The 16,542-nt window shown below is 56.7% G+C and overlaps 1 protein-coding gene across 1 annotated transcript in view; it reads right to left on the reverse strand.

The window, feature by feature from the left end:
• The window catches only part of DNAH10 (dynein axonemal heavy chain 10), a gene marked incomplete at both ends in the record, with an annotated part of 103,274 nt that extends 89,363 nt beyond the window's left edge, over positions 1–13,911 (reverse strand). The window contains 10 exons of the mRNA XM_084253168.1: positions 19–213; positions 1,412–1,610; positions 2,641–2,831; positions 3,954–4,184; positions 4,886–5,043; positions 6,380–6,596; positions 7,792–7,907; positions 8,997–9,105; positions 9,988–10,079; positions 13,698–13,911. Coding sequence (XP_084109294.1) covers positions 19–213; positions 1,412–1,610; positions 2,641–2,831; positions 3,954–4,184; positions 4,886–5,043; positions 6,380–6,596; positions 7,792–7,907; positions 8,997–9,105; positions 9,988–10,079; positions 13,698–13,911 — 1,722 coding nt within the window. The remainder of the gene's footprint in view (positions 1–18; positions 214–1,411; positions 1,611–2,640; positions 2,832–3,953; positions 4,185–4,885; positions 5,044–6,379; positions 6,597–7,791; positions 7,908–8,996; positions 9,106–9,987; positions 10,080–13,697) is intronic.
• Positions 13,912–16,542: the final 2,631 nt, after the last annotated feature.

The following is a 16,542-nucleotide window of genomic DNA, read 5'->3' on the forward strand; positions in this document are numbered from 1 at the left end:
CGGCCACGGGCTACTTGCCAGAACTTCGATCTTGAAGTCATCGATCACGTATTTCCAGTACTGGGAGGACTTCATGCTGAAGGGGTCAAAGGTCAGGTTTTCCATGGGGCTGACCAGGCTGTCCACGCGGCACAGCACGTCGTCAATGCGCTTGGGGTCGCCAGTCACCGCCTTCAGCTCCGGGCCAAATATATTGTAGAACTCCTCCACCACCTGTGAGCCGAGTGGCGGGGTCAGCTTTTGGTTGTCTCCTGGCTGTTCTGGCCACCCGGGGGGCACATCCAGATTTGCTTGGGGGCATCACATCCCCCTAGTTTGTGCCCCCCACAAGCTGGGACTCCAGACACCTGGCACGGCTGAGCAGGCGGGCGCGCCTGGGCCCTGCCCGCCCCTCCCTGGCGCCCAGAGTCACCCCAGCTCCCTTCCAGCCACATTCATCTCTGTCTCAGGGCCTTTGCACGTGCCCTTCCAGGTGCCTACTTAACACCACTTATCATTAAATACCGCTCGGTCGCTCACGTCCGCCCCTGAGACCAGGCCAGGCCCTGGACCCCCCCAAGAGCGCCTCAGCTGTTCTTTCCATGGCCAACTGCAGCTGTGTATCGTGTGGTTGCTGCACCTCCAACCTCTCTTCCGCTAGACTGTCTGTTCCCCAAAACCACAGATCTCGCACATGTCTGCCCGGGCCAGCTTCGTGGGCCTGCACTCGGCCGGCGCCTGGGGTCCAGGCTCAGGAGGGCCCCGCGCTGGCTCACAGCCCTGCTATGTCCAGCTTGAACTTTTGTCTTTGAACTCGTGCTCTGGGGAACAACATCCAAGGGACCGTGTGCATGCACAATTGCAGGGGAGATGCGTGGAGCCTGTACGCCTGCCGCCCCCCACCCCCTGTCCACTATGGCACCCCATGTCCAGAAAGCAGAGAATTCTGGGGGAGACTCAAAACCAACAGAGGCCAGTGCATTGCATCCACAGCAGATAAGTAAGGATGCTGACGGCTCCCAGGGACCACGTTCTCCCTTCCAGCCAGAGCTTGCTCCAAACACAGAGAGAAGGCTAAGAAATGTTCTACGGAACACACCTGGCCCGGGAGCTCTACCAACCATTTTGTTTCAACTTCTGATCCCTCCCCAGAGGAGGATTTTGCGAGACTCTGAGAAGGAGCTACCCAAGGTCAAAGGAAAACCAAGGCCAGGAGAGGGGAGGGGTGTCACAGCAGACCAGGACAAGGTGCAAAGGTCTGGGGGTGTCCTGATGCCTTCTGCAATCTTCCAAAATATTCCGGGGTGCACTGCATGCTCTTCCAAGTGCTCCCCGCTGCCAGACCTTCTCTGTCCCCGACACAGAAAGCCGCTGCTGAAGAGCCAAATGCCCCTGTCCACCAAACTCCAGCCGTACCCCTTGGCCCGCCCACCTGAAGGATGTCGTAGAGGTCCTGGCAGATGGTGGCTATGTAGTCTGTCCTCTCGAACAGCCGCTTCCGGTCAAACTCCCACCGGGCCTCTCTCCCAGAAGCCTCGATCTTGGCCCTGACTTCAAAGTAGGACTTTTTCCACATGTGCAGGGTGTTCCTGGCCTCTGAGGTTTTGCGCTGTGCGCTAGCTCGGTTCTCTCTGCGGAGCAGCAACAATGAGACAGTGGGGGCAAGGGTGGGAAGCCGAGGGCACCCCCAAGGGGTTGGAATGGGAGAGCCCAAATGAGGTCAGCACCTGCCCCACCCCAGCTCTCCACCCTGTGAAAGGGTTGGCTCTGCTGCAGCTCTGCAGCTTTGACCCCCACCAGGGTTCAATGCCAAAGCCAAATGACAACGCCAAGACCTGGGCACTTGCTTCACCTATAGCTTTTCTCTTTTTTTTTTTTTTAATTATTTTTTTATAGAGGCATGTTTTATTTATTTATTTGTTTGGTTTTCTTGTTTTTGTTTTTGTTTTTGTTTATACAAGCACTGGGTACAGTCAGAAGCGCGGGAGGGTGAGAGGATCCACCAGAGCCAGAGCAGGGACCAGAGCAGGCAGAAGGACCGAAGGACACTGCTGAGGGGAGCAGCGGGCGGCAGGAGAGGTCTGCGCGCCATGTGGGACCCTCCTCCGGTGGCCGGGGAGCAGCCGGGGATCGAACCGGCTCCTCGGGCGTGGACAGCTTCGCAACCCAGCACTCAACCGCTGCGCCACCGGGGAGGCCCTCCTTCAACTCTTAATCCTCAGAGGCAGCTGCCCCTGAAGGCATCAAGTCCGGGACTGAGGACCCTCCGACCCTCTGCCTCAGTCTCTCCGGGGGATCCAGGGAGAAGGTCCTGGTTAAAATAAAATGAGCTACACCCTCGAGGCCCTGACAACTACTGCCACATGGATGAACCTGGAAGCCAAACATGCAAGGCCACCAGCGTGGGGTCACCAGCACAGACGCGCAGACCACAGGGACAGAAAGGAGATGCCTGGGAAGAGGGGGTGGGGGATCCCACAGAAAGGTTGGGGGTTTCTTTGGGGGAGAAAGAAAATAGCCTACAATTGACTGCGGGGATGGGTGCAGAATCCTATGCTCTCCCCTGCCACGGATGGCAGGCGTGCGCGGACAGCCAGGCATGTGCGTGGGGTGTCCATGAAGCCACATGGGGTCCTAGGGGAGCACAGGGTGGCTCCTCACCTGAACAGCGTCCGCAGGTTGACCACGCGGCAGACCCGGTCAGCGATTTCCCAGGCGATGCGTTCCATGAGTGGGACCATCCTCTCGTCCTTGTTGTAGTGCCGGGAGATGATCCACACCATGCGTAGTGCATTCATCATGGACGGGATGGTCTCCAGGACCACATGGAAGCCGGAGCCGTGCGTTATGTTCTGAGCAGAGAGACACGGGCTGCTTGAGGAGCAGGACCAGCCCCTGGGCCACATCACACCGTAGGAGCAGGTGTGCGGCAAGTTTCACTCTTCTCGACTAAAAATATCCTGCTTATCGTGGGAGAAAGTGTCTGACAACCCCAAGGAGCTTGAGATTGGTCTGGAAGAACTGACACAAATAGACAAAATTGACCTTTTTTTTTAAGAGCTGGGGTACAGGCCAGAGGTTGGGGAGGGTGAGAGGATTCACCAGAGACAAAATGGGGAGCAGAATAGGCAGATCTACTGAAATACACTGCTGAGGGGAGCAGCGGGGACACAGGAGTGGTCTGCTGTGCCCTGTGGGTTGCTCCCTGGCTGGCCTGGGATTCGAACTTGTGCTGCAGAGGCTGCGGACAGCTTCACAGTGCTGTGCTCAACCCCTTGCGCCACCAGGAAGGCCTGATAAAATTGACAATTTTAAGATCTTAGTGAGAAGAGACTGGCCATCAGGAGACGGGGTGATGTCTCCACCCCTCAAATCTGCAGGGGCTCGGCCCAGGAGAGGACAAAGATGATGCACCACTTCCAAGCACAGCCTTTGGCCGGGCTGCCTCTGGCCCCTGGAAAGCCGGCCAGCCTGGAGGAAGTGACCCCCAACACCAGGGCACGGAGGAAGAAGCGCCCCAGCCGCTGTTGGAGGGAAGGCAGAGCGTGAGCCGGAGCAGCCGTCGTGGAAAGTGACCCGCGCTCACTTAAAAAACTGAAAACAGGCAGGACCCGGCATCCGTCCAAGGAACGGGAGCCTGTTAACTCGGAGCCAGACATGCCAGCCAGTGTCCACGGGGCCACGGGGCATGTCTCCACAGCGGCGCGTGGAGAGGCGGGACAGCCAGGCCGGGAGCACTGTTCAGCCGGGGAAAGACAAAATGCTGCCGCCGTCAGCAAGATGGAAGAGTTCGGGGTGACTGTGTGTGGTAAAGCAAGTCAGAATGTCAAAGGCCAACACTGACGGCTGATTCGCCAAAGCAAAATACGTAAAAAAATAAATGGACATTAATACACAAAGGGGGTTTTTTTAAAAAGAAAATTAAATCTGGGTGAGCTTGGATTCCAGAGCTGGCGCCACAGGGCCCTGCGTACCTTGAAATGACGCTCCACGGTGGACAGGAAGCGCACGTTGTCCGAGGCCTCCGTGTGGTACTTGTACAAGTCGGTCAGGACGGGCTGCAGATTCACCACGAGCATGGAGTCGGACTCTTTGATCACCTCCAGGACCTTCCTGACGACTGGGAGCTTTGTCTGCTCATGGAGGGCACTAAGAGTTGCATTTCTTTCTCTCCAGAATTCAATTTCGGCCAGAGGGCCGTTGCCCTGAGAGATGACAGGAACAGACACGGCTCTCGGAGTCAGTGACAAGTGTCCAGTTGCAGTGGTTTCTCCAGCGCCCACTCCTCCCTCCCAGCCGTGCCACTCGGGCTAATCGCTTCCTCCTGGGACTTCAGAGGTGGGCCCTTGACCTAGGACGGTCGAATCAGAGTGAATCTCAGACTCCCACTGGGAATGCTAGACAAACGCCTTCACTCCATCTTCCTCTGGGCAACATGGTGTGGGGATGTGGGTCCTGAAATTGCTGCAAGTTGCTTCCATGGAGGAAACCAGCCTGAGGAGGAAGCCACCACAGAGAGGAGGCTGGAACCAACTGATTCTCAGAGAAACACGGGGCCAGGATCCCGATCAAACTGTACCTGAAACTGGCCCTGCCTCTGGACCTTCTGGTTTCCTCAGCAACAGATTCTCCTTCTTATTTAAGTCAGCAGAGTCGGGTTTCTGGTTTTCAGCAGCCGGAGCATCTGACTGACTGACACCCCACATCACCTGTACTGACCCAGGCGGTAGCCTGATAACACACTACCATCAGGAAGCCCGAACATAACATCTTACTCTCATCTTTTAAGGAGGTCACAGAACAGGAAGGAAAGAGACTGGATCGCACAGATCCCCAGACTCCTGGTTCTTTCTCAGGAGGCAGCAGGAACTGGACTGGTGAGTTTCAAAAGTATCGCCCACGTTACCTGAGGGGTCTTTTTCAGCTGGTCCTCCAGAGCTGTGGATATCTGGTTCAACCAGTTTATCACACACTGCTCCAAGATTTCAACAGTCTCCACGTTAGCCGCCAGCTCAGACACCTCTCCCTCGACACTGATGCTGGGCATTTCTAGCTTGATCTCACCTAGTAGAATGAAAAATGGTCAGTCACCCCCAAATTATTTGGGCAGAAATTGTGCCCTAAAGGCCCTACTCTCTTTCTCATGCCCCTTATTCTGCCAAAGCTCTTTTTTTTTACCCTGTGTAGAACTGGGGTGTAGGCCAGAGGTACGGGGGGTGAGAGGACTCACCAGAGCCAGAGTGGGGGGCAGTACAGGCGGATCTACTGAAATATGCTGCTGAGGGGAGCAGTGGACGAGACAGGAGAGGTCTGCTGCGCCCTGTGGGTCAGCTCCCTGGTGGGGGATTGCACTCAGGCCCTAGTGGTGATAGCCCTGACGAGGCCTATTCTGCCATAGTTCTTTGTGCCCTGGATTTTCATCCAGTTGCCTGGGGGCACGTATTCATCACTGCTCTGTGTCCCTCACAATGACCAGCTCAGGGCCTTTTCCACCATGAGCAGGTAAACAAGAACCATCTTAAACTCAAATCCAAAAGCTCCTCTGGCAACAACCTAAGTGCTCATTTTTTTTTTTAAGATTTTTTTTTTTTTAATTTATACAAGCACTGGGTACAGTCAGAAGCGCGGGAGGGTGAGAGAATTCACCAGAGCCAGAGCGGGGAGCAGAGCAGGCAGAAGGACCGAAGCACACTGCTGAGGGGAGCAGCGGGCGGCAGGAGAGGTCTGCACGCCATGTGGGACCCTCCTTCGGTGGCCAAGGAGCAGCCGGGGATTGAACCGGCACTGCAGAGGCTGCGGGCAGCTTCGCAACCCAGCGCTCAACCGCTGTGCCACCGGGGAGGCCCCTAAGTGCTCATTGACAAGTGAGTGGATAAAGAAGATGTGGTATTAGTATGCCGTGGAATACTACTCAGCCCTGAAAAAGATGAAACCCTGCCGCTTGCAACAACATGGATGGACCTGGATGATGCTCAGTGAATTAAGTCAGAAGGAGAAAGACAAACACCAGATGATCTCACTCACACGTGGTTATGAAAACACAAAACAAATACATGAATGAAATGAATCTAAACTCTTAGACTACAAAACCCATTAGTGATTGCCTGAAGGGACGGGGGAAGGGGAGGTGGGTAAATCGGATAAAAGGGGCCAATTGTACAGTGAAAGATGGAATTGGATTTTCATAGGGATTTAATGTAATGCATGCAATGTTGATTTTTAATGGTGCACACCTGAAACTTACATGTAGGCATGTGATGTTACTTCAGTCAGAAGTAACATTTTTCAAATCAGCAATTTTTAACAAGATTCAGGGAAAAAAACAAAAGCCCTTGAGCTCTTAAGCGGCCTTCTGAAAAGCAAAGTCACCATGTTAGCTAGAGGGGAACGTGAGCCTCACCTTCCAGTTGCTGTATTGTCCTTTGGATACTATTTGCGAATTTCTGGAGGTTCATTAGAAATTCATCCCGCATCAGTTGGATGCTGTGATATTCTACTGTCTCCCCAGGCAGGCTACCCAAGTCCATCTCAAACCCCATCGTGCTGGAGAACTCTCCAGGTGTGAGGCCCGCACTTCCTTCCTTGTGCTGATTGAAGGACAAAGCCGGCAGAAAAACCTGAAACACCAAGTAGAGGAAGCACATCACACACAGTCGACGACCCCCACGCGTGGGCTTCAGCTGCCTCTGGCTTCCGTCTCCCTGAAGCTGAGCTCCCAGCCGAAGGGCAAAGGCCAGCGAGAAGTCTTGCTGGACTCCCAGCGATGCCGGCTAGGGCCTGACCGGGCGCGAGGCCACGCCCAGACAATAGCCCCGGATGGCTGTAGCTGCCGGCTGGGCGGCTGAGAGAAGCAGGGCCCAGGGAAGAGGGGGGTGTGCTGGCCTTGGGCTCAGGGCCTCACAAGCATGTGTGGAGGTTCGGTCAAGAAGGTCAGAGACGTGGTCTTTTTGACATTTAGTTGGGGACAGAAGTGGCTTGAAGACAATTACAAAACTTGCCCCACATAAAAAGGGGTGCACAAAAATGCCCGTTCACTTGGTGGACGGGTGGAGTTTGGTCTGGCTTTTTAGCTTTGCCTACTTTTTCTTAAAATGTGTGGCTTTTAAGACTCTCTTCATCTCCGGGTGCTTCCAAATTATTGAAGATCCTGAATGTTTAACCTGAGCTTCTGGGAATCTGCTGACAGCGGGGTCACCACGGGGTGGGGTGGAGGGGGGAGCTCCAGGTCCTCTGGGTCCAGCCTTTCCAGCAAATTGGCAGCCCGCCTAGTCTGACTCAAGACTTCCTAGATACTGGGGTGCTCGTCACTGCGGGCCCGACTCTCATCCTGTACCCAGTCTCAGCGGGGGAACCCAAGTTGGCTGCCTGCTTTCCAGGGGTACTCGCCAGCTCTGGGGGGTTCCTTCTGCTCCCGAGTCCGGCCCAAGCCCTGTTGCCTCCGTCTGCCCCTTCCCACCTCTCCCTACTCACAATGCTGCCAAGCTGCCTGGGGGCGCTCCCCGCTTAGGCACATCTTAGGGTTCATACTTGAGCACCCACTTCCGGGTCAGCACTGGGCTGAGCTCCGGCCTTGCCCTGTGTTTGCTTGACTTTCTGTGTGCAGTTGGGGCAATTCCAACACCCACCCCCCGACCCACCACAGCATTTGCTTGCTCTCCCTGGCACAGACAAGCCTGGGGAGAAAAGGCCGCCACCTCGCCTCGTGCACAGGACTGGGGCGGGGAACCTTCCGCTCCCCTCCTCTGGTGAGGGTGGAAGAGACCGTCCAAGGGGCCGAATCTTCAGCCCGGAGACGCCCCGGCCCACGTGTACCTGGCATATGATCTCCTTCAGGAAGTTGAGCGTGCTGGCGTTCAGAACCCCGAACTCCATCGTCTGGGGCATGAGCTCCATGGTCTCCTTCATGTCCGTGGCCTCGGGGACCGCCTCTGAAAGGGGAGACCCCCAGGGGGCCGCGAGTGGGGAAGGGGCAGTGGCTCGCATTTCCAAGTGGGATGGAGCCCGCTCCTTGGGCCCGAGACACCCATCCGCGACCAGACAGGGGCCGGTTTTCGTCCAAGCAGCCCTTGGCGCTAAGAAGCCGAGGCACAAACTGACCTGCTGCGGCCAGCGCCCGAGAGCCACACACGGGAGCAGGGCGGGGGAGACGGTCTGGGTTTTCTGGGGATGTGTGGGGGTCTTGGCATTGCCCGCACCCCCACATCCCGGGAGAGTCTCCCCAATTCATCAGCAAAGTTCCCTTTGTCACAGGTTGATCTTGTCTGTTTATTTTAGGGCATTTTCCGTCACTGTCCCCTCTTCTGGCTTTATTTGATGTGAGTTTACATCACCGACAAAATTTAATCAGCTCGGCAGACACCGCAGGTGGCTGGGCCCTGACCCGAGGACTGGGAAACGAGAGGACATGGCAGCCCACCAACCCAGGTGGTGCCCCCCCCCCCCCCGCCGCCTTCCCACATCAGGCCCGCCCCATTCCTGGCTAGCAGGGAGCGCCCGCTTTGCTTAATGTTTCTTTAGAGCAAATTCCCCTTTATTTTTAACTACACTGAATTATCAACATAATATTTTAGACCCCATCATTTTTCTCCCACCCAATGCTTCCTCACTCAGTTACACTTAAAATAAAACCATTTCCACGCCCAACAGCCCAGCCTGGAGAAGCAAGGAGGTCTGACGCCAGCAGAAGCAGCGTGGAAACACCTGTGCCCTGCGCCGAGGAGGCCGGGGCCCAGCGGTGCCTGCAGGGGATGCAGCTGCTGGCACTTCCGGGAGGAGGACGTGAGGGGGGGGCCCTGGCACCCGGCTCTGCGCCCCGTCTTTCTTCTTGCTCCCACCCACTTGGGAAGAACAAACTATAGAACAAACAGGGCTGGTGGTGAGGTCCCGGCCCAAAGCACCATCCAAGCTCAAAATAGAAAAAAAAGTAACATCATTTTTGTTCTAGAATTTAGGGGCAGCCGTAAAAGGCAGCCGCGCAAAGCCCCGACCTGCGGGACGCAGTGGCAGAAGAAATGTACCTTTCGTGTTTCTGAGGAAAAACACCACGATCTGGTCCAGAAACTCCTCGGGGACAGGCTCGCAAAGCACACGGAGACAAATCTTTTCCACTGTCTGCTTCACAATTTTCTGAAATTCAGGGAACGAGACAAAAGTCTCACAGAGATAGAGGTCCCCCCGAAGCACCTCCCGTTCAGGGCACCAGCTCGCCTGTCGGAGTCCCAGGCCCTGCGGCGTGGCTCCCTGGGCACGAGGGCGGCCCCAGCCTCAACCTCGGCCAGCGCCTCTGCCGTGAGTTCGTGGGGAGAGTCCAGAGCGTGTCCTGCCCGGCAGCAGCACCAGGCTTGAAGCCGGAGCAGGTGGCGGGCCCGGAGCAGTCACGCTCGCTGTCCCTACCTTGGCCTGGCCACACCCCACACCCTGAGGCTCAGTGGCTGCACAGGGCTAACGGCAGGCCTGGGTCGCACAGGCCCTGCACCCTCACCGGCCAGAAACCTGGGAGCCCTGCCTGCCACGCATGTCTGTGGGCTCCAGGCCTTGGGCTCAGGCTGCAGCGTTTACACTGAGGCCGTGTCTGTGGTCAAGGCCTGTTTTGCTTGTCTGGGGCTCTGGGGGTGCAGGGTAAGGCACTGGAGGCTGAGGGACTAAGGCCAGCCCTGTGGGCGCTCCCTGCCCACACCAGGGCTTGGGTGAGCCTCCCAACAGGCAAGACACCATCGGTGTCGTCACTCGGAGCTGCTGGGAGGACCCAGGGCCATCCATGCAGCTCCCCTGGCAGGGGCCGGACGTTCTTGTGCTGGGAGCCTCCTCCTCCTCTTCCGCCCCAAACTAACCGTGAGTATAACCCTTTCTGGGTCCTGCGAGTCACCCTAGCGGGCCAGTCAAGCTGGAGGTGGTTGGGGGCTCCCAAGACAGAAGTCTGTGCCCCCCACTGGGTGGGCTCCTTGTCCGCACCACATGGAGGGTAGGAAGCCCCTTCAGCCCCCCGGGACAACCCGGCACCGGTCATACTTTCATGGGTAATTTCTCTCCAGTCTCTCCGGCCTCTTCCTCATCCTCCGCGGTGACAGACTGGATGCCGGTGGCCGACCACGGGGTCTTAACTGCAAAACATCACTCAGCGTGAAGATGGCGCCGCCTCGCCGGGGCCCTCCATGGAGCCCAGGCCGGCATTTTGTTCCACAGCTTGTTTTATTCGTGGGCTCATGACCCAGGGGCTGTCCGGACACTCCTGCAAACCCGCCCGCCAGAGCCTCGCACCGCAGCCCTCAGTGCCCTAAGCGCGTGTGCGTGTGGTCCAGCGAGAGTCTCCCCGACATTTTTCACTTCAAGGAGGTTTTGTCTCCTGGGTGGGAATTACAGCTAGCATGACAGCACTCCCTCCTCTTTTGCTAGGAAACTCAAAACTCACGGGGGGGTAGAAAGTAACCCAGATGAAGGGATGGGGTGACACTCGAGTCTCTGTCCATCGGGGCAGACCTGGAATCCCGGGGCCGCAGTCACAGCCCCAAGCGTGTCCGGCGAGCCTAGGGGCTCCAGGAGGGGGCTCTGCCTGGCCGAGCCGGGGCTGACTTCGGAAGGTGCTGCGCAAAGTGAAAGCACTTAGGCGCCCTCGAGAAAGCACTCAGGAATGCAGTCAGCGCCGAGCACTTGGGCGAGGTTCATGCAGGTGATTTTGTGTTCTACGTGTGTGTGTGTGGGGGGGGGGGTTAGGGGTAACTATTTTCATATATACACAATGAAAAAAAATAACGGTTGACTTGGAACAATCTCTGTCGGGGAACTTCCCTGATCTTCCTCTGCAAGCAGCCTCTTGCCCCTCCTGTTCAGGATTTATGGGAGCCCGGGACAACGCGTGCCGGGGGGCCCTGACAAACACCGCGGGGGCCTCATCACCAATAAACCTGTGGAGGGACCCACACAGGAGTGGACCCAGCAACTCAGACCCCCCTTGTTCAGGGTCGCGGGAGGTTCCAAGGGTTCTTGGCTGAGCTGGGTTTCCGTTGCTCCACTGGGTGGCCTAGGACCCCACCTTCCCACTCCACCCCCCACCCCACCCCTCAGGATGCAGCTGTGTCTTGGCACGGGGAAGGCGCTCACTGACTGAGAGTGGGCCTGGACAGTCCAGGCCTGAGATGAGAGGTGGGAGAGGGGGCCTCACACCCCCTCAGAGTCAGGGCCACGCGGGGCGGCCCAGGAGCAGCCGAAGCCGCTGAACCGGAGCCGCCGAAGGTGCTCCCGCAGCCAGGGTGGTGGTGGCCGTGGCCAAGCCTGCTGGCACCCCAGTTTTGGATGCCCCCCCTCCAGAACTGAGGGAGAACAGTGCCTTAGCTCGGCCCCCCCAGTCTGCGCTCATCTGCTAGGGCAGCCCCAGGAGAGGAACCGCCCGGAGACCCGCCCCGCCGCCCCCTCCCAGGCTAGCCCCCTCCACACCTGACACGCTTTCTGAGGCCTCCATTTTCTGAGCATCATTGTCCTCTTCCTCCTCTCCCTGCTCCGACGGGACGGGTGGTTCCACGTCTTTATAGCCACGTAAATGGAAAGAAAAAACAGAACGCGACTGTTCAGTGCGGAAGAGGCGCGGCGAGGCCCCTCTCCTCAGGGTGAGGTTCAGACATGGACTCCAGAGCTGGTCCAGAGCTGGTCCCGGGAGGTCACAGCGGGGTCGTGACCTCAGGCTGACCCTCCCTGGGGCTGGCCCCACCGACATTGTCCCAGCACTCGCCAGTGTGGCCCTGAGCTACTGGCCTTCAGCCGCCAGGACAAGGCTTCCAGGGGTCTATAGGGTATATGGTGAATGTTTATCAGGCTTTTCCGCCCTCCCGCCATTAGGACTGATGACAGATTCCTGGGGTCCTGAATGCATGCCTGATAGCGGGCACCTAGGGTAGAATGTGGGCATGCATAGGTGGGTACACCTGGGCTGAGACTGGGCTCACGAGGGCTGTGTCAGGGAGACGCCAGCAGAGCAAAAGGAGCAGAGAGGCAAAGGCCACGGCCATGAGAGAAGGCCCGAGAGCTCAGAAAGAGTGAAGACTTGCCGGGGGGCCTGCCAGCTTCCCGGCCCCCCAGCACCCCTGCCTGCTGTGTACCTGGTAAACTTTCCCAAAAAAGCCTGCAAAAACCACCGAGGGCTCCAGAACTCCTCTTTCACCCGTCTGCTGGTCATAGAGATCCTGCTCTGGCCCATCCTGCCGCTACAGGGTCACAGCCACCTCCCAACTGGGGAGCCCACCTCTTTCTGCCATGTCCGCCGGTCCAACGTGTCTGGGGCCAGTTTGCCAACCGACACAGACATTCAGAAATATTTCAGTCACTGAGCGCCTCCCCTGCTGGGGCAGGTTCCCAGAGGACGGAGGACACAGCGTGGTCAGAGGGATACAGCCTACCTGGAGGAGGCTCAGTTCCAGAAAGAGAGGCTCAGTTCTGCTAATCGTTGTAAAAATGTGCATCAGGATTAGGACGTGACCCTCCCTCATCTATGGGGCTGGCACATGCATGTGGTGGGGAACACATGAACTGGCCCAGGCACAGCAGCACCAGGGCGGGTGGCACAGACATTGGCAGGACCCCCCCCCCCAACTGCGAAGCAGCAAGTCCACATTTGTGACTTTACCCTACAGAAATACAGAGTGGACGCTATTGTCTTATGTGTCAACTAAGACACTGTGGAAAGGTGAATGCCCACGACTTAGGGAGTAGATAAATGAAATATGCTACATCACGTACTTAAAATCTACAAAGTTAGGGGGCGTCCCTAGTTGGGACGCAACCTGTGGAGCTGTCCATGGCCTCTACAGCGTGGGTTTGATCCCCAGCCGGCCAGGGAGCTACCCACATGGCGCAGCAGACCTCTCCTGCCTCGCCCGCGACTCCCCTCAGCAGTGAGTTTCAGTCAGTCTGCCCGTTCTGTTCCCCGCTCTGTCTCTGGTGGGTCCTCTGGCCTCTCACACCTCTGGCCTGTACCCATAAATAAATAAATAAATATGCATAAATAAATCTTTTTAAAAAATTTTTAAAAAGTGGGAAGCTCTTATCTTTAAAAAGAAATCTACAAAGTTTGGAGGACCTAGGGGTGTTGACATGAAAAATGTTATTCTTCAAGATATGCTGGGAGGGGGACAAGTCACAAAGTTATATATGGAATTCATACAATTAATACATACATTGTATATAATATAGAATTACTCCACATATGCAGAAGTCCTAAAATCATAGCTACTACCATACTCTATATGATTTTAGGAACTCTCTGGATCTACATGTCGCTGCATGGAGTCAACGCTCTCTCTGTGGAGAGATGATGAAGACAAACAGCGATAGCTAGAGATGGAAGGACGGACGGACGCTCGACGGGGACGAGCCCGGCAGCACAGGCCCCAGCCAGGGCCGGCGGCTCCTGCAGGCGCGGGCGCGGGGGGCGCTTCTCCCCATGTCACCGCACACTCCCCGCGCGCCTTCGAGTGTTCCAGGCAGACCCGCCCGTTCTCCGGGTTTCAGGCCGCGCCAGAGACGCGCGCAGGCCGGCCCGGGGCGGGGGGTGGGGGGGAACCCCGGCGGCCGCTGGGGTGCGGGCGGCCCCGCCGGTCTCCACGCCGCGAGGGGGGCTGCGCGCGGGGGAGCGGCCCGGAGACCCGCCCCGCCGCCGGACGGCCCTCGGGGCGGGGCGGGGCGCGGCGGGGGCGCCCCGGGGGCGGGCGGGGGGCGGGGGGGGGCCTCACCGATCTCCACCTCCACCTCCTCGGCCTCCAGCGCGCGGTAGAAGAAGAGCGCGGCGGCCGCCTCCTCGTCCGAGGCGCGGTTGAGGAAGTGCAGGACGCGGTCCTCGGCCTCGCCGTCGTCGCGGCTCAGCAGCGCCTCGAAGAGCCGCGGGTCCGCGAGCCCCAGGGCGGCGCACACGCGGTCGCGCAGCCACAGCACCCGCAGGTCGTCCATGGCCGCCGGCCGCGCCAACGGCGTCCCTAGCGACGGCGCCCGCGGCCCTAGCGACGGCGCCCGCGGCCCTAGCGACGGCGCCCGCCGGGGCCGCGGGGTGGGGGGGGGCGCGGGGGGCGGCCCCACCCGCTCGCGCGCCGGGCCGGGGCCGCTGCCTGGGCGCGCCCACCCCGCCCGCGGGGCCAGGCGAGGCCGGGGCCTCCACAAGGGCCGGGCACCCCCCCACACACACACCCCCCCCCCCCCCCCCGCCCCGGCCCCCAGAAGCGCCCAGCGGGCGGCCCCGAGGAACCTGGGGGGAAGGGGCCCGGGCTTTGGTCTGACGAAGCACAACACCCGCTTTGTAAAAATATAGACGTTATTTATTTTGCATTAGTAAGTAAAACGACGTCGGCACTGTCGGAAGCCGCAGCTCCGTCCTCACGCTGTGCTGCTTGTCCACCGTCACTTCCCCGGGGTGCAAGGCCGGGTCCCAGGGCTGACCCCAAGAACCCGGCCATTCTTGATGGATTTTCCCATCCAGGTACAAGCGGTCTCCGTGTGTCTTAAAATCCCAGACCAAGGCTCAGCATCGACGGCCTCGGGCTTGGAAGCTTCCTCCACGCTGCCTGGCTCTCCTCATCTCGCCGGGAAACGTCTCAGCGGCCTTCCTGGAGACGCACCGGAGGGCATGGGGCAAGCCTGGCTTTGAAACTGTAATAAACATATTGTTTTCCAATGCAGACCGCAGAACAGCTGTAGACATTTTTGTTTTCCAAAAATGAATCAGGCCCTAAGACACAGTATTTAATTCATAAACATCCAGCGTTACCTACACTATGGCCTTACATCTGCTGCAGGTGGGGGAGTGGGAACAGAGTGGGGGGATCTGCACCCTACCCAGAGGGGGACCAACAGTCTTTTCAAAGTCCTACCCACGCTGCCGGGCCCCAGAGCCCCCCTGGTCCCCCAGGACACCTCCCTGACCAATCACCACCACATGGCCACAGCCACACTCCTGGCCTGTGCGGGATGAAATCAAATCCTCCCTCACTGAAGAAACCCCTTGAATTTTAATTTTAGGGCTCCACTAACATGGGGGATGAAAACTGGAAAATGTGACTGTTGGTCTTTGGGAAGATAAAAAGATATTTAGCCTCAAATGGCAGTTTTCCTCTGGCTGGTGAAGGGACTGGAGAACGTTCGTGTGAAAGTTCTGCCAGTTAGTTTAAAACAGCAGAGCAGGTGCTCCGGTCACCTGACACTGGAACAAGTGGCTTTATAAAGAAATAAAATTTCTCCTGGGGCTAAAAGACACCATCACACTGCAGTGCTCTTCCACAAAGGTTAGAGGGGTTGTTAATTTTTGTACATAACTACATTTACATGACTATTACATAGTCAACTTCCATTGGGAAATGCAGCTTCACCTGATCGACATCCTGGTAAGAGGTATTGCTTAGGATTATAAAAAGCAACCCCATGACGACCAGCGGGGACAGTCATGGTCCAGCAGGCAGTCTGCCTCGAGTAGGCTCCCGGGATAGATTCCACATCATCTCAACAGATCCTGGAGCAAAGCCGTACAAATGGCGGCTGGTGGGGGTGCCAGCCTCCAGTGGAAAGCAGCAGGTAAAGCCTGGCTGAAAGGGGCACTTCGGCTTCACATTCACACCAATGCGTGTGCCCGGCAGAGCACCTTTCTGGAAAACTGAGCTTTGAGAGCAGAATTTTCAAGAGTCGCAGCAGCAGCATTTCATGTTTGCTATTTTAACATTGGAACAGACACCAGAAACCAAAAGAGGCTCTGGGTACCATCTCACAGAGGAACATCTTGGGATGCTGGCTACAATGAAAAAGGTCTGATGCTTCAGCCGCTTGGTTCAGGCCTCTCACTCAGCAAACAGGCCTGGACATCACCTGGAAAGACAGGCTGAGCTTCAGCACAGCAGGAAGGCCCAGCCCTCCACCGGCAGTCAGGGAAGGGAGATGGTCAAGGAGGCCTGTTCGTGTGTCTTTCTCGAGATAGTAAGTGAAAATACTGCAGACTTGTTTTTGAAAATAATCATCTAAAATCAATTAAGGTAAAACATGGAAAATGAACATAATTTACAAGAATACAGATCAAAATGTTCCATAAGGCTGCCTCAGGTTCATTCAAACTAAAGGCCAACTGAACACACGAATTTAAATGAAAGATTATAAATTAATGACTTAGTAAGAATTAGCTTTTGACTGATCTAAACAGTGTTTGAAAGATTAAATTAAATGCCTTTGTCAATCAGACCTTTATTGAGAACTAGTCTGAGAATAAAAAATTATACTATTCTCAAAGGGAGGTGCAACCTCTTCATGGTAAAATAGCTTAATTTATATTTTCTTATAAAAATATACAAAATACTCCTATTTTTTTCCCTTTCTTTCACTCAGTAAAAAACCCCTCTGCATCAGCAACATCAGCCACACGGGTCACTAAGCTCAAACCGAATCCACTGGTCTCACCTGCAGTCACACTGTGTGGTAAGGCCCAGCACACAGCCTAGTTTTTCAGACATACAATTATCACAACTGTTTTTGTGTCAGGATAACAGAGTATGAGCCTTTTAAAAAATAAGTGGGATAATCATTTGTTGAGTGTCATTTTGTTCCATT

Source organism: Talpa europaea, assembly GCF_964194135.1.
Source record: "Talpa europaea genome assembly, chromosome: 14".
Lineage (NCBI taxonomy): Eukaryota > Metazoa > Chordata > Mammalia > Eulipotyphla > Talpidae > Talpa > Talpa europaea.